This window comes from Pteropus alecto, unplaced genomic scaffold (assembly GCF_000325575.1).
Source record: "Pteropus alecto unplaced genomic scaffold, ASM32557v1 scaffold146, whole genome shotgun sequence".
Classification (NCBI taxonomy): Eukaryota; Metazoa; Chordata; class Mammalia; order Chiroptera; family Pteropodidae; genus Pteropus; species Pteropus alecto.
In genome coordinates this window covers 27,716,582-27,735,001 of record NW_006442107.1, presented here as the reverse complement: position 1 = coordinate 27,735,001, position 18,420 = coordinate 27,716,582, and the positions used below count along the sequence as shown (strand labels likewise).

General features: G+C 36.5%; 1 protein-coding gene across 1 annotated transcript in view; it reads left to right on the top strand.

The window, feature by feature from the left end:
* Positions 1-18,420, top strand: part of MYOM1 (myomesin 1) — a 136,835-nt gene that overhangs the window by 115,242 nt on the left and 3,173 nt on the right. Inside the window, exons 26-36 of the mRNA XM_006920115.3 lie at positions 2,545-2,681; positions 4,770-4,914; positions 5,662-5,721; positions 6,000-6,067; positions 7,709-7,822; positions 8,532-8,619; positions 10,574-10,612; positions 10,703-10,808; positions 13,960-14,123; positions 16,307-16,343; positions 16,598-16,620. Coding sequence (XP_006920177.2) covers positions 2,545-2,681; positions 4,770-4,914; positions 5,662-5,721; positions 6,000-6,067; positions 7,709-7,822; positions 8,532-8,619; positions 10,574-10,612; positions 10,703-10,808; positions 13,960-14,123; positions 16,307-16,343; positions 16,598-16,620 — 981 coding nt within the window. The remainder of the gene's footprint in view (positions 1-2,544; positions 2,682-4,769; positions 4,915-5,661; positions 5,722-5,999; positions 6,068-7,708; positions 7,823-8,531; positions 8,620-10,573; positions 10,613-10,702; positions 10,809-13,959; positions 14,124-16,306; positions 16,344-16,597; positions 16,621-18,420) is intronic.

The window sequence follows — 18,420 nt, the reverse complement described above, 5'->3', positions numbered from 1 at the left end:
TGTCAACATCCTACATAATACCTCTTCATTTTTAGACATTGGTTATTATCCCACTTGTATACATATACTCTATGTGTGCAAATACAATAAGCACATATATATATAAATTATATCAATTTTGTATGTCTCCTTTAGGTGTCAATATAGTATATTTTATAAGTGGTAGTTGTAGGGTGTGGTTGGAGCAACCGGAGGAAGAAAGAGGTACCAAAATATTAATAGCCGAATTTATAAAGCACTTATTATATGCCAGGCTATTTATAGGGTCCTGAAATGGAATCATCATTTAAATATCCACAATGACCTTAAAAGGGTTCGTACTATGGTGATTTAGTTTTAAAGATGAAGAACATGAGGCCTAGAGAGGTTAATTACCTAAACCAGGTGTGCACAGCTGGTACCTGGGGTTAAGCCCAGGTGAGCCAACACTAACCAGGACATGGGTTGTATCTGTGTGTACACCTGCTGTTCGCCACCAGGCCCTCTGTGGTGATTCCCAGTCGCTAGTAGTCTCCAGACAATGTCCCTATTACTCAGAGAGGACAGTGAACATTAAGGGAGCTGGAAGCTTCCAGGAAGACATGCCCCTCCCCTCTACCACCATTCCATGCCTCTTAGATAACCACATCACTCAGGTATTAGATTCCCTGGAATGAGGTCTTCAGATTTTTCCAGAAGAGCTTCTTCTTTCCGCTCCCCACCGAGACTTGTAGAAAACAGGAGCATCCTGTAGAGAAAAAACTTAGCCTCCGCCCTCACCACCCTGGGATCTGTCCACGACCTGCTTTACTTAGATGTGCTCACACTGGAAAACCACTAGCGTTCTTCAAAGTGTACAGCCGAGACCAAAAAGAACACAGAATAGAGGGAATAACCCTGGTCTCAGCTCTACTACCCAGATTTGTTATTAACCTTTCCTGAGGCTCAGTTTTGTTATCAGTAAAATTAGGTGGGGAAGAAAATTAACCCTTTTGAGCACTGGTCATTATCACATAGTGTCTTAGTGTATTCTGGTACTATACCCATTCCTGTTGATGGCCTTGTGAAGCAGATAATATCCATATTAGCAGCTGAGGAGCACATTTCCGGAGGAGATAACTGTCTAAGACCATGGTGTGTCATCAGAGCCCATCTTCTGTTCATCATGGAACACCTCTCAGTAGATGATATCTGAGCCTCCTTTTAGCTCTGCATTGGAATATCACCATAACTGAATTTTACAGTGAATATCGATTACTGCAAATGAAAGTCATCCCTTAAAACTTGAAAAGGGTAATTTTAGGATAATCACAAAGAACCATTTGTGTGCATTTGGTACAAGTTTGGGAAACTTATAATTTAAAATGTAGCATTTGCTAAAATTATGAGATAAGTTTCAAAACACTTTAGAGAAAGCAATGGGTGATGATTTCCCCTAAAGATAATGAAGGACTACTAAACTTTGAGAAACAACCATGCTTTTCCACAAAGTATGCCCTGGACCACCTTTAATACTGAACCACTGTTGGAGGAGCCTTTGTGGAGAACATTTCAAGTTACAAGAAATTTAGGGGGTAAAAAAGAAATTTAGAAAACTATTTTGAGAAACGTCAGCCAACTTTTAAAATTTTAGCTTAAGTGATACAGGTGTAAATCAGAGATACCGTGTAGTTCCTTCACTTTCTTTGTGAGACAAGCCATGGTATATTTTAATATAGCTTCTTAATCATGACTCACTTATTTGCCTCTGAAAAATTTTGCTTGGTCTGAGAACTTAAATGAACTGGTATACCATTGGGCCGGATAAGGTTTAAATGACAAGTGAGTTCATCTTATATATATAGTCAAAAATAATTTTTTCAAAATTCATTTTTTAAAACATTTTAAAGAACCTCCAAAGTGAGTTAAGTGGCTGGGAAAAAGTTAAATTTAACTTCTTTCCAAATATCTTGAGTAATTAAGATCATAATGTCGGTACCAGAAAATATTGTGGTCAATTAGGACATTCAATTCAATTCCATTAATTTATAAATTAGTTAAATGAGACCCAGATATGAGAAGTAATCTGCCTAATATTGCACAGTTTGCTAGTAGCCGATGTTGGACTAGGCTGCAGCTCTCCCGATGCCAGTCCAAGACGCTTTTCATCACACTTTGCTATTGTCCCTAAAAAAACCTAACCAAAGCCATGGTAGAGTCACAGAGATTAGCTGAGGGACCCCTGAAGGTAAGTTTATCTTCTTCATCTTCACAGTCAAGAGACATCTATGACTCTGAAAAGGTGACTGACTTGTCCAAAGTGACAGTCAGAGTTAGAACCCAGGTCTTCAGTCCCTCAATAGCATGCTTTCCTTACAACACTCACTGTGCCTCCAGGCTTTGCAAGAAGCACGGTGCTACATAGTCATTTCCACTGAGTGTTTTTTCACTTGTCAAAAAGATCTGAATCGAGACAATTGGTTATCAATATACAATTGGCCCTTGAACAATGTGGGGGTTAGGTGTGCTGAGCCCTACATAATCAAAAATCCACATATAAATTTTGACTTTTTTTATTTTTCATAGCTGTCCCAGTTAAATCAGAGTTGGCAGTTGAAATTTTAGAGAAAGGCCAGGTCCGGTTTTGGATGCAAGCTGAGAAGCTATCTGGTAATGCCAAAGTCAACTACATATTTAACGACAAGGAAATTTTTGAAGGGCCGGTAAGTTTCCCATTTTTTTAGATTTCTAAACATATCGTTACAGAATGTGCTGGGGGAAGCTTATTAGAATGTAGGTAAGTTGTTATAAAAATCACTGGACATGGAATAGGGGAATTTAAAGTTCATATATAAAACATGTAGAGAAAAATATAGATTGATTGTTTAATACTATCCAAACTGGGACAACAATTTTTTTAGGACAATAGTCATAAACCAAGACTGTCCCAGGCTAATCAGGAAGTATGGTCACCCATGAAAATAGAGCTGCTCCCTTGAGAAGGCAAAAGAGCCGACACCCTGACCTGAACTCATACATCAGAAACCCCAGCAGGGACTTGGTTCTTCATATGGAGGAAATGGCCTCTATTAGTCCATTTTTCAGAAAAAAATGCAGTAAAAAATATCTTCATTGTTTTTCTGGTTAAAAGTGCAATATATCCTTATCGTAAAAAACTTTAAAACACAGAAAGAGCAAATCAAAAATTCTTACAACTTTTTGATGTACATATTGGTGTACACTTTTTGGTCATTTCTACACTTCTGTGTGTATATGTCTATTTGTACCTTATTTACATAGGTGATTGTGTATATCATTATCTACTCTTTGGCTTTTGATGTAAACATAGTTTCTATCGATAGAGTTACATCTGTGCTTCATTTGACCTCCCCAGACATCACTAGAGCCAGAATTGGGCCAGTGCCTGGTGGAACTGAAGAACTTCGGTTTTACGGTCCCTGGCTCTCACCTGTACTATCACAGGTGTAAACAGGAAACCCAAAAGACAGGGGAGAGGTGTGGTTTGTGGCCACTATTAACAACTGTTCTTCTTTCATTGAGATGTTTTTAAAACATTTGAGGACTTATCACTGCGGAGAGAATGAATTTTCAACTTTTCAACTCATATAGTAACTGTGCGTAGATCCAGAACAAGTCATAGATGGGTCTACTGTGGCCCATGTCATTCCTATTTTCAAAATGTTCTCATCAACTACTGTAATCATCACCTGGCCAGCAAAGAGGAAGAAAAATATTGTTGGCATTAGTCCCTGCTGCCACAGCCATTAAGGGAACACTTGTGCACATGTGTGCGTAGACCCGCTCCCCTTCATGTGTCACACATGCTTGCATGTTGCTGCATGCACATGCATACACACACTCTGAACTCGAAGAATTGTTCATTTTCTTTTCAGTTTGTTCTAGTCGTACTATTTCATTGGGTGGAAATTATTGTCTTGAGTCAGGTTTCCTAGGAGATAGAATTTCCCCTTCAAGTGATTTATGAGGGAGTTCTCTCAGGAGAAGAGGATAAAGGAAACAAGGTAAGGGAGGGAATAGCTAAGCAAACATGTGCCCTTCATTGGAGACTGGCTTCCCACAGGGAAGGTTCTGGGGCCTGAATTGCACCACAGAGCTGATCTCAGACCTGAGCCTTCATTCTATAACATGTTATAGGAAAATGTCATTAATTCAAATCCATTATGGAACTTCTGCTTGTATGCCCAGCAACTAAAATTTATCTTTACATAGGAAAAAAAAAAAATGTTGCCTAAGCAATATGATAAAATAAGCACAGTCTAATAGGGCAATTTCATTTCATTAGGAGCATATGGACTTCAAATGCTTTAGAAGCATTTTTATTTACATATGAATTCAGCAGATATTTATTAACTTCCTGCTCTATACCATGCATGTGCTAGATGCTAGAGATATAGCAATGAATGAGACAACCACTTCTTTCATGCTACCTATAGCTTTGCATTATTCTGCTAATTAAAACTAATGTAATCTGGAAGGTAAAATGAGAATCTCAAGACAACTTTTTGATAACATTTTGACTTGGGATAACAAAACTTTGTTTATATTTAAATTTTGAATTTCAGACTTTTCAGTAATTAATTCTGGTCAAGGTCATGTATCCCATATAACATTTTGCTTTTCCTGGATATATGATTTTGAAATCTTTACTCATCTAAAAAAATGTTAACAAGAAATTAAAATAATGATTCTTTAGAGTTTGTGTTTATTTTATCAGGCTATTGTCATCATATCTACCTCATTGATTTTTTTTTTTCTTTTTCACATTGAAGAAATATAAGATGCATATTGACCGAAACACTGGTATAATTGAAATGTTCATGGAAAAGCTACAGGACGATGATGAGGGAACATATACTTTCCAGCTTCAAGATGGAAGAGCAACTGGCCATTCTACTCTTGTTCTCATTGGAGATGGTAAGAATTCTGTGGAATATTAACTGGAAGACTTCGCTGCTCCCTTCAGTGTAAATACTCCATGGAACAAAAGTGGTCATATGGAATGTAGTAGGAATTGTTTATTGACTGGATTCCCATGTTCGAAATACAAGTCTCAGTTACTACTTTCCATTGTGTTTCATTTCATAGAAATGAAAGTTAATTTAAAAGGACACTAAATTTATCCCTGGCCTATAGGCAAGACGGCACATAAGCTATCTCATATATAAACAAGTATTTACTACTAAAATTCTCTAGTGAAGGAGAGTGCAAAACAACCGAGATTGTATATGTGTCTCAGGAATAAACTGTGATACTATCTTATGATGTGTACTTACTTTAAATTACTTAAATTAAGAAGAAAAATATGCAAAAGTAGTCCATGCCAAATCAATTAATCATACATTATAACTATATTGTATGTCAGCTGCCATAAGCCACTATGGAAACCACCAAGATTTAAAATGTAGCAGCAATGGGAAGGCTGGCCAGATCTCTACATTTACAATATCCAATACTATTTTACTATCTCCTAGCTTCATGACCTTGAACAAATTATTTAACCTTCCTAAGCCGATTTCTTCATCTATGAAGACTAAAAATGAATAGAGTGGTCATAATGGATGAGTTTTATAATAATGAATATAAATCACTTAGCACAGTGACTAGCATGTGCATTTATACCACCCCACTCAATTTCATACTTTCTTGTTTTTTAACTTTTAGTTTATAAAAAGCTGCAGAAAGAAGCTGAATTCCAGCGGCATGAATGGATCAGGAAACAAGGTAAGAATAGTCAGTGAGTAAAGAGAAAAGCTTCAATTTCTTGAGCTAAATATTCCAAAATTATTTAAAATGAATATTATTGCTTATGTTAATACCCCTACAAATCAAAATAATTGGACATACTTATTAAATATGTATCCATTTAAAATATTTAAAAACTAAATCTCGAATTTTAAAAATTTTACTTTAAATATAAATCATGTTCAAATTTAAGAATGAACTTTGATTTTGCATTCACGACTAATAGAGTAATTGCTGATGTCATTAATATTGTATAGGTCCGCATTTTGCTGAGTATTTGAGCTGGGAAGTGACTGGTGAATGTAATGTACTATTAAAATGCAAGGTAAGAAGTAGATAATTTTTAAATATTTGATACAAGGGAAATGAAGATAAAATAGAATGTGAGGAGAGGAAGATCAACTTTTCATCTCCTCCATTTGAACCAAATGATAAGTGACACATCCTTACTGTTGAACATTACTATAATCCTTGGTTAGTAAGAAACATTTGAATAAAACAACATAAAAATATGTGAAAGCAACATGATCATTACTATTCATTACCCACACTCTAGTAATAAGAACAGACTATTATTCTTTTCGTTTTAATAAGTCTCTTTTTTAGAGCAGTTTTAGGTTCACAGAAAATTGAAGGGAAGTTACAGAGATTTCCCATGTACCCCGTCCCCACACATGCACAGCCTCGCCCATTAACGACTCCCCCCACCAGAGTTGTACATTTGTTACAATTGATGAACCTACATTGACACATCGTAATCACCCAAAGTCCATAGTTTACACTCAGGATTCACACTCAGCATTGTACATTCTCTGGGCATGGACAAATGTATAATGACGTGTACATCATTATAGTATCATAAAGAGTATTTTCACTGCCCTAAAAAATCCTCACTGCTCCACCTGTTCATTCCCACTACCGTCACCACTCTTTTTAAATTATTAATCTCAGAATAATCTCACATTGCCTTTGTTTTAGGCCAAATCTACATTCTAAGTTGTACATCTATTCCAGAACCATTCCAACTACACTTTTTCCATGGAAATTTAGCAATTTCCTATCTTTGTTTTTAATGAGATTAAACATTTTCTTCATCTATTTGTTTGTAGTTCTATTTCCTCTATGGGGAATTGTGTTGTTCAGTGGGGTCTTAGGGATTGTTTTCTTGATTTGTATGAAGTCTATTTTTTCATACAGTTTTAATTACACAAGAAATATATGAATATACTCTTCTTTGTAAAAAAATCAAATATTGTAGATAAAGTTCAAGATCCCTTTAATAGTCCATTTGAAATTTATGATACGATATGATGTGTGCATGTAGGATTTAAATGAGTTTCCTTAAAATTGCTAAGCAATTAATTTATTAAACCCTTCTTAAAGCATATTAGCGAAACTGACTATGGTAATCATTTCACTATATATAAATATGTTAAATTGTTGTCGTACACCTTAAACTTATAGATTATATGTCAGTTATATCTCAAAATTGGAAAAAATTTTAAATTTTTTAACATATTCTTCCTCCACATTTATTTACAAAGCTTCATTTATCTTTTAAAAAATATTTAGATGTATTTTGGGGCTTACTCATTCTGTTCCCTTGATGAAGCCATTTGTTTTATCATATGACACAGATTTGTCTTCCTATAGTTTTCAGATTTTTGTTTTAAGTCTGTATGTTAGTACTTATGTATCTAGTCTTTCCTTTCTGGTCCACAAGATAATTTTAAAGTTAATTTTTACTGTTAGAAGTAGAGATGCTATTGATTTAGTTTATTCATTTGTGTCTACTTTATTCCAAACTGTTTGTCAATTAAAATAGGTTTCAAATGATTCCTGTAGCATCTTCTGACTCTACGTTTAGTGCCATTTTCTTCTATCTAATGTTACATTACGCACTATTTAGCTTCATAAAAGTAGTACTCCCTTATTTCAAGAACTGTAATTATGATTTTTCTTCTAGGTGGCAAATATTAAGAAGGAGACTCTTATTGTGTGGTATAAAGATGAGAGGGAGATATCAGTGGATGAAAAGCATGACTTTAAGGATGGTATATGTACGCTGCTTATAACAGAGGTAAGTGACCATAAATGTGAAATGTAATATGTTAGTTCTATACCCTACTTTCTCCGCCAAAACAGAGATTAGATTCTGTATTCCTTTGTCCCAGGCATTTGTAATACCTTACCTTTAACTGTTTTAAAGATCCCTGCCTCGACTTCACCTAAAAAGCAAGCTGTAGGAATACAAAAGCTTCTCTCACCTTGTGATATGCATGGATTTGTCACATGTCAAACCAGTATTGGCTGGACACTACAACTCTTGCCTCTCTGAGCTACTATTTCATAGATAGATAAATGACAGGACAGTTAAGTGGATCATTCTTTGTTTTCTCTTAAGCCTCATGACAACTTGTTTCTTAAAAATATAGAGACAATCAGACATAGTATTAATTTAAGTATAGATTTTTATCTCCTTTTTGTCTGAAAGAGCATACCTTTCAAAAATATGTCATCATTGGTTTTTAATATGAAGGTAGGATGAAGGATAAAGGACTTTAAGTCTCAAATCAATTATAGCCATAGAGTGTGAAAAATCAGGACTGCTAGCTGGTCAAATTATAATGGATAGGTTCATCTGCGAACTGTTTGTTGCTGACATGGCTATATGCTTGTTTAGTGTGTGTTTTGATGGCAATTCTATAAATCACAGGGCCCTAAAAATGCAAACACCAAACTCTGAAGCTACAATAAACTGCAATGCAGTATATTTATCCCTCCCTTAGTTTTCCAAGAAAGATGCTGGGTTTTATGAAGTTATCCTGAAAGATGACAGAGGAAAAGATAAGAGCAGATTGAAGCTGGTGGATGAAGGTCAGTCCATCAACTGCTGGAGTCTGTTTTGTGTGTTGTATATGGTTACCAGAATTATGAGTGAGGCTGAGCTGATGATTGAAGTCATGCTGATGTTTTTGTCCACAGATTTTGTTTTCAATGAAATTCCAACTGAGTGAACTACTGTTATATTAAAAATTACTTGGCTTTTAGTTTTCCTAGAAATCAGAAGTGTACTTTTGATCCTCAGAGAATTTATAGTCCACAGTCCACTAGGGGTCTGTTTTCAATATAAATCATCATTTTTGTTTCAACCCTATAAAAAATGTTACAGGATCAAAAACTATTGTGAAAAGTAGATTTTAAGAATACACACTTAAAAGGTGGCAAGACACTCTGGAAAACAGTATGGAGATTCCTTAAAAAATTAAGAATTGATCTACCATATGATCCAGCAATCCTTCTACTGGGTATTTACCCCAAAAACTTGAAAATCATATCCGAAAAGATATTTGCACACCAATGTTCATGGCAGCACTATTCATAGAGGCCAGAATATGGAAGTAACTGAAGTGTTCTACAATAGATGATTGGCTAAGGAAGCTGCAGTACATATATACTCAGCCTTAAGAAGAGATGAAATACTGCCATTTGCAACAACCTGGATGGACCTCGAGATAATCATGCTAAGCGAAATAAGCCAGACAGAAAAAGTTGAAAATCACATGATATCACTCATATGTGAGATATAAACCTAAAAGCAACAAATGAACAGGACAAACAGAGACTCAGGGACATGGACAATGGACTAGTGGTTACCAGAGAGTAGGGGGTTGGGGAGAAGGGAAGAAGTAGACAGGATAAAGAGGGTCAAGTATAGGGGGTTGGGGGAGGGTGAAGTGGGTAAAAGGGATCAAATATATGGTAGATGAAGGAAACTAGACTCTGGGTGGTAATCACACAATAGAATATATAGATATCAAATTATAATTAACACCTGAAAAGTATATAATTGTATTAACCAATGCTATCCCAATAAACTTTAAAAAAAATTAAAAAATTAGAAAAATAAAAGTTGGCAAGAAAGATTTATATATGAAACCTCTCAGTTATTAGCAGAGCAGGAAAGCAATTTCCATTTTTCAGACACTACTAAGGACAAATATATCATGATAACAAAGACCTGTATATGACCCCCAAACTTCCAATTTTGTTCCTGAACAATATCTTTAACAATATTGCTAACAAAAAGCAGAAGTCTGATTTCACTTTCCTGATTCTTGGTGGAGGCAAAACAACATGTGTTTATTGGCAAAAAGCATTATTAGACTGTGAAATATCAGGTTACTAGATGGTTAATTCATTATGAATTGAAGACACCGATACGAAAACTTCCTCTAATGTGAACTAAGGCTTCCTGGGACTTAAGAGAATCTTAAAGCCAAGAACCTTCCTGGAAATCTCATTGTGGCTCTTTCTCTAGAATGTAAATATAGTGACAGTTATTAAGAATTAGAAGAAAAAATATCAAAATAAAAGCAAGGATATTTTAAAACTTGATTAAAATTGAGTCATTCTCTCCAAGAGCACTTATTATCAATTGATCAGAAAATTCACCTTGTGACACATACCCCTCATCAGACATTTATTTACTTATTTAATTTTATTAAATTTATTGGGGTAACATTGATGAGTTAATAAAATCATATAGGTTTCAAGTGTAGAATTCTATAATATATCATCTGTATATTGCAGTGCGTGTTCACCACCCAAAGTCAAATCTACTTTCATCACCGTATGTTTGATATCCTAATTTACCCTTTTCTCCCTCCCCACTACCCCTTTTTTTGTAACCACCATACTGTTGTTTGTGTTTATGAGTTTTTGTTTGTTAGATATTTTTGAGAGCACAATGCTGACTAATAGTTTTGAGATTTGGCCTTACACTGAGCATTTTTATGCTAAAGTTTTGTCTGTGAATCTCTATCCACAGCCTTTAAAGAACTGATGACTGAAGTATGTAAAAAAATAGGTAAGTTAAAATGTTCTCACCATGACAGTGCTTCATTATTCTCCTGGATAGGCTTACAGGTGTATGAAATATGCTCTTTGCTTTTTTCAGCTTTGTCTGCTACAGACCTGAAAATCCAGAGCACAGCTGAAGGCATCCGGCTGTATTCTTTTGTTACTTACTACCTGGATGATCTAAAAGTTAACTGGTCCCACAAGTAAGTAAATGGAAACTTAATTGTTGTGCAGAACTTCTTTCTCTATTGGAGTGAAAAAGGTAGGAAAAACAACAGCAACCCTCTTTAATCTTAGCTAAGGAGTCTTCTTACTTCTCAGGTCTGACATTGATGAGCATAGGACAGAAGCACCCAGGCCATTCCCTTAGCGTGAGGTTGGCACATTCCCTCAACATATACATGGTGAGGCCAGTGCTGGCTAACACATTCGTCTTTGTGATCATGGAAGTACCACAATTTGTAGATATCTCTATAATGTGACCTCTACCTCCAGATGGTCATGCTCAGTCTCCCCCTGCTTTCCCAGGGCATCCAGAGCCAAATTCTGATCCTCTTGCTGTAGACACAGCTATCCCATGCTATGGTCTGAAACAGAACTAAAGCAGCATGCACCAAGAGGCACCAAACTTCCTGTTATATGAATCAGTAGCCATTCACCAGAAAAACCTAATCCAGAGATGTGTCCGAGTTTGTTACTATTGTTGTTTATAGCAAGTAGCACAGTTTCTTGTCCATCTGGAAGGCTTGGAGATATCAAGATGACTTTGGGAAAATGTTTTTATACTGGATTGAGCCTGATAATCTGTCACAATCCCAGGCTTCCTTTGTGGAGTTTAGAGGGATTCCATTCAAGTTCACCTCTGGGATTCCAAAAGCCAAAATATGTTTCTGAGTCGAACTATTTCTCCCATTTATACTCTTGATGTTATCCTTAACCTTGGTGCTTCCTTAGAATTTCCTGAACTGAAAGAAAACAGCAGCCTGGCATAGAACTCTGATGGGGCACAGCCACCTTCAGTCCATACTTAGGATGCAGCAGACACTCATTCCTAAAGTCCTTCTGAGCCTCACTGAGCAATGGGTCACTGTGGCATTTCCAAAGGAGGCAGACAATGACGTTTGTTTATGTCTTCCCGTCAGTGGGCATTCACAATATGCGGGGCACTGCTCCAGCCATTTAGATGTATGAATTCATTTAATATACACAACTCTTTGGGGTGGGTGCTTCTCAGTTCAGTGAAGAGGAAGTTCAGGCTGGGGGAGGGTGACTTAGGTGACACAGCTAAGTGGTGGGTGAAAGGATATCCATAGGTAGCCTGGCTCCAGACTCTCCCTGTCATGGCACTACACCTGTGTTCAATTGCATTAAAAGTCTAGATTAACATTTAACCAGAACTGGGTCCCACAAAGCAATCATTTGTGTTTTCTTTAAAATGACTTCCCTGTTGCTTAGAACAGTATTTTATTATTTTATTATTATTATTAATTTCCTGAGTTCTAAAAAAATTAGAAGTGAATTCCAATGTAGAATTCTTGGGGTTTCATTTCTTTGTTTTATTTCTTTCAGAATATATTTTAGGAAAGTAATTATCATTTAAAATAGATCAAATTCCAGGAAATTCCTCTGTGACATTTAAGACATTCTAATATATCAGTCTGAAGAATAAGAGAAGGTAAATTAATTGAATCATCAATCAAAAAGCTTTACCTCATCTCAAAGTATTATTTGTTAAAAAACATTAGAACATTGAGTTTTGAACAAACTGCTATTAGATTAGCAAAGCATAAACTTCTTACACTATTTGGTCTAGTCAGCTAAATGAGTGTTTTATATATCCACACATCTATGAAAGAAAGATTCAGGAGTCGAGGATTGTCTTCATTGTCTTTATGTAGGTATGTGACACAATGAGAAAAAAACTTGAAATGAGTTTTAGTCTTGACTTCCCTCCTGTCTTCCCTTGGATCTAAGGAAAGTCTTTTAATTTTCTGAATCTCACGTGATAATACCTGCTCTATCTCATAACACTGATGGACCCAATGAAAGAATGAAATTAATGGCACTTTGTAAACCATGAAGTGCTTTACAAATTTAAGATATTATTATCCATGTTAACCAGAGATTAAAGAATTCAAATATTTATTTTAGCGAAGAAGAGAACTATCTGTCTTTTTAGCTCTGCAGGACATTTAGATTGCTCAGGCTAAAATCTATGGGTACAGATGGGTTCCTTTATCTTATATTTTTATGGCATTTTAATTTTAATATCTTTTAAGAGTGTACTGTATAAGAAAAATGTTGAATATTTACTTGAAAATAGAAACTCTTTTGGTGATTTTTGTTTTTTTAAGTTTTTTAAAGTTCATTTTGCTTATTATAGCTACAAACACAATTCATGCTTGTTTTAGAAAATATATTTATAATATATTATAAATTAGAGTTTATAATATGATGTTATCCATAATTTTCCTAGTCATAGTAATACCTCCATCTTTTCTCTATGTATAATTATTAATAAAATAAAGTAGTTTTGTGTAGTGCATTTTATCCTTATTTCCTTACATGTTTACAAACTCTTCGTAAACTTACTTTTAACATCATTGAAAATATATCTACCTTGACCTTTCTCTTATAGACTTCATCTATAACAGTGGCATTTCTAGACCGTCAGATCACAAAACAAACTGTTCTATTTGCTTTTATTCTGTTAAAAAGAAAAGAACACAATGCATGGGTCTGCGTATGACCTACTATAGAATACCGGGAAACTCACGCCCAGGGCCAGAGAAGGTTCCTCATTCATTTTGGCAGCAACTCTGCTTTTCATTCACTTTTGGCCTTACTACCACGTGCATATTTACATGTGTTTTAAATAGTTTTGTAACCACATATGTCAATAAATGTCAGCCACGGATGAACCTCCTTAAGTATGTTTTTGACTAGCTTGTAAAATCCGATTAATATCCATAGACCAACTACATGACATATGTAGTAATGTGATATGTACCTTAGCCTTTTTACTTTAAAGATTCCCTTAGTCCTACAAATAAGCCCAAGCTAAAACAAAGGTTATTAATACTGCTGAGAAGTATTGGTGTTGCAATGTGCCTGGGCCCCAGACTGCTATTGGGAGTTAAATGTGATATTGGTGGACCCCACCCTGGGCCTTGGAATCCAAGCTCAGTGATTCAGGGTCCATCATTTCTCTGAAGCTGTAGAGCATATGTGGATCCCATATTATTTGAAAACCTATAAAATTTGGTAAGATCAAATTGGTAAGATCTTCAATAAGAGACAAATAAAGCCTTAGACAAAAACAAACAATAATGATGTTTCCTTTGATTTGAACAGTGGCACTGCTGTTAAGTACACAGACAGAATTAAGAGTGGGGTCACCGGGGAGCAGATCTGGCTGCAAATCAATGAGCCCACTCCAAACGACAAAGGGAAATATGTAATGGAGCTCTTTGATGGCAAAACGGGATACCAGAAGACAGTGGATCTTTCCGGACAAGGTAAATGGATATTTTGCAGATTTGAACTTATTATGGAGCTTTTTAAAAAGAACGAAGGTGATAAGAGGTCATTATATTACCTATTGAAAGATGATTGGTGATTTTAATAATGTAGTTTAAATTCAGCAATGGTGGTAGAAGCAAGAATTCAATGGGTGGAGAATGGTTAAAAAGTAAACACTGCTCTTTCAAGATGTTTACAAAGATTGATTTACAATTATTACAAAGATTGATTTCAAGATTGATTTACAATTACTTGAACAGGAACAAACACTGAAAAAATTTAGTTTTACTGTGATTGAAATTTGAGCATGTTCACGGAAGGAACAGTTGAGGTGGAAGAATTGAAGATGTGAGTGAAGGGGACTGATTGAGGTATCAGAGATCTGAAGAATGGAAGGTTGGAGATCCAGGGGCAGAGGTGACAGTGTTGACCTTGGAAAGGAGTAGAGATACCTTTTCTTCAGAAACCGGAGGGGAGTAAGTGTAAATAAGCTAAGACAAATATCAAGGAGAACAGAGGGAAGTTGGAAAAGTTGGATCTTTATGGCCTCAGATTTCTTGGTCATCTGCTGAGAGAATGGGAGGTTTTGGAGAGACGAGGGAAGAGGAGAAAGTCATGAGAGCCTTGGCAAAAGGCTTCCACCTCAGAATATAGATGAAAGGCGATTTGCAACTATTAATTAAAAATTTAAAAGTTAAAACATATACAATCATAAATAAAGATTAAAAACACTGCCATTTCTCCCTGTCTTGGTACTATACTCTTCATCTTATTTATTATTTCCTGAAAAAAAAAAAAAGTCTGTATAGAATTACTCAAGGAGATTGGGGACTGACTTTTTCTTCCACTTCTTCATATATTAAAATGCAGTCTAAACATGCCGTAACTCTCAGTGTTTTAATCTTCAGAGAGTAGATTCATCATTTAGAGAGCAGCCTTTCAATCCTGCCTTGAGTCGTTTTGTGCTAAGTCCCCTTACCCTGCTTCCCATGATGACAAGATACTCTGCAGGGAATGTAAGTGGCTGCCTCCAGGGACTCGGACAGTCCAGGCCACACTGTGCCTGAGTCACTTACTGCAGCGACAGGGGGTTTCTTCTACAGAATATCTGATACTTTGAAACAAATAGAAAAAGGAAAATAAGACGTGGGTAGATAAATTTAAAACTTTCTAAAGATTTACTTTTACTCTCTGGCCCACCAGAGCTTTTTTAACTACCTTTCTCTTGAATCCCTCTTAAGCAAAATTCTATGGATTATCCCAACAGGCTTGACACTGCCACAAAATACAGACTGGCTCTCCTATGCCTGTCTTTTTCTCAGTGTGATATGAGCAAAAAGAAGCGTACTGAACTCTTAGCCTGGTTTAGCCTAACTCATCTATCTCCAGAGACTTTAAACCCGACTTTATGCTTATTTTTTTTTTCATCCAAAAAATGAAGGGGGGGGGGGTAGACTAGTATTATATAAATATTTTCTAGATGTAAAATATTATGATTCCCAGACCATAGAGGAGCTTAAAGACAAGATGAGAGAGCTTTCAAAATGAAGCTGCCCTTTCACCTGAAGTCTTCAAAGTGGCTTACTCTGCAGACTCAGAAAAAAAATATTTTAGAACTCTATGGCTCTCATTTCCTTGTCTCATTCCTCTTTTATCTTATCTCCTGAACAGTTTAGAAGCATTGCTTCAGGCAAGCACTAGCACACAGTGCGACTGCAGTAAACTTGTGTTCTTTCAAACAAATAGATGGGCCAGACCACATAACATAGAAACATTTAACTGTCTGAATAGGAGGCCATGACATGTGGGATGATTTAATAATAGAAAATCCTTTTTGATGCTCAGGATGCTTATTAGACAACCAACTTTTATTTGAAACAGACCTTTATTCCCATTTTATCTTCAGTGGAGCTAAACTTTACCTTTCTGTCTGAGGGTTTGAAGGTCTCTCACGGAACTGAGAGCTTCTAAACTCGGCTAGTTCATCTTTTCTACTTAGAAAGTATTTCCTTAAGTCCATCAAACTATAGAGCAAACACATAGGCATAGTCTTATTCAAAGTCAGATTAGTTGTATCTGCACTGATCACATTGACTTCATGTTGTGAATTTTAATCAGCCTCTTTATGTCATCAATTCCAGGTGAGAAAATTCTAACTTCTCTTTTTTCCCCCTTAAAGCGTATGAGGAAGCCTTTGCGGAATTCCAGAGATTAAAGTAAGCCCCTTTTACCTAGCAAATGTCACTTGCATGCACTAATTTCTCTAGAATACTGGGTGAGCTGCTACCTCTTCTGAGTGACAGAGGGTCTTTTATTTCAACGAGTGCATTAAAGCAGCGATTCCCACTACCTCATTGAGTAGCAAAATGTCTCTGAGGCAATGAAATGCAGTCAAGGTTAGCTATTTTAAAGTAACACTAAAACCAAATTCTTCTTTGTTTGTATGTTTGTTTGTTTATCTCAACCACAGACAAGCTGCCATTGCAGAGAAAAGTAAGTAATCTCCCTCCCCATTCACTCCTGGTATAGTTTTAAAATATACCTTTTAGTTTTCTATTATGACGACAGTAGAAGAGAGTGAAAATGTCATTTTTTAAATTTCTTTCTTTTTTTTAAACCTTAGTTGTTCTACATGTTTTCATTTAATCCCTTGAGTAAGAATGTCCATGAAAAGAAGGTCTTAGGTTATAACATAAGAATGTCATCCAGCTCTTGACTTGAGCTACCACCCAACCATCTGGAAAAATCTCTGGGCTGTAAACCACAGAATAAGTTATTAAGCATTTGCAGCAGACACACCATATCAAAAATATATATACATTAAAGACAGTAAGAAACAAGAATCTTTGTAAATTTGAAATCTGAAACTGCTCCCCTAACAAGTACTCTGCATTTTTCTGAGACCTCTGTAAAGATGCTGAGTAAGGCCTTCCTTCATTTCACTGGACACAGCCCGCATGAATAAACACCAAACAATCGAGTCTACATACCCCAAAATGAGCTCACTACTAACTTCTATCAACTATTTGCTTCATACATAGATATTTCAAGAAGCATGCAGGCTTACGGGATCCCAGAAGTCACAGACTGACTAATCCATCATTCAGGATTTTTTGCAGTATGGGAGGCAGAATTTGAAAACTATCAAAGGTTAAACCTGTAGAGTTGGTCCTTAGCTGGAATGGAAGGGAACCAGAAGGAAGAGTGAGAAGTAAAATCATCTGTCTACCTTTCAGTGGCTCTGGGTCACTCAAGATAGAACTTTTACCTTTGCTGTGTACTGCTTTCCTCCCTCCTTTCTGTTCTCTCCCTCTCCCCGCTCAGGCCCTGGGTTTGAGAGGCAGCTGCTAGTGTTGAGTGGGCAGATGCCAGCACCAGGGGCATGCTAGGGAGAGTCCAAGCCACAGGGAGCATTTCTTGTTGGTACCTAGTATGTCCCTCCTGTTCCTGAACACAAAAGCAAAGCCAACAGCTGCAGCAGTTGACAGCCTCTCCCCATTCTTGAACTCTCTTGTGGGCAAGGAGCCCTACCCTCCCTCCAGTTCATGAACGTTTTCCTAAGCAATTTGGATCACAGCACTTTAGAGCTGGGAAAGACGTTAGAGCTCTTCCAGCTCTATGTTTTTAAATTTTACAAGCCATAGAACATTAATTCAAAAACCTTCCACACAGACCCAATATATAAAGTAGGTAAAAGCTGAGTTATCTTCATTGATGTTGGGATGGGGTCCTGGCTCCCAGACTCAATTTCCCAACTTAATCTTCTCTCAGGTACCCTCAGAGGAATCCCATAGGTGCTATGGAGCAGAGTTTCAAAACTTTATGTCTACAGGTCTAATGCAATCATCCTCCATTCTACATCAGGAGGCTGAGTTCCACACAGTGACATGTCTTACCTAATATCACACCGCAAATGACACAGGGAGCCAGATGATAGGTTGTGCTAACAAGCAGTATAAGTGCAATGGAATCAGCAGGAGAATATAGTCGAGATTCAGTCAAAGCTTAATCCTGACTTACTGGAGAAGAGAATTGTAGAAATAAAGGTCAAAAGTCACACATAATGAAGTCAGCCTAAAAATGAAACAGTGGGGGCCACTGCATTGGTGCCAGAGAGGGTAGCTTTGAGTGAATTACAGAATGATGTCCTTCCCTGAGGCTGAAATAGTCACACACGCAGCACATGGATTGGCTGGGGAGTCAGCCTTCGATTTCAGCACCCTTCCTGCACTTTGTCCACTCAGCTGGGGACAAAGACAGTGGCCTGCATAGCACTACCAAGAACTACGAAGA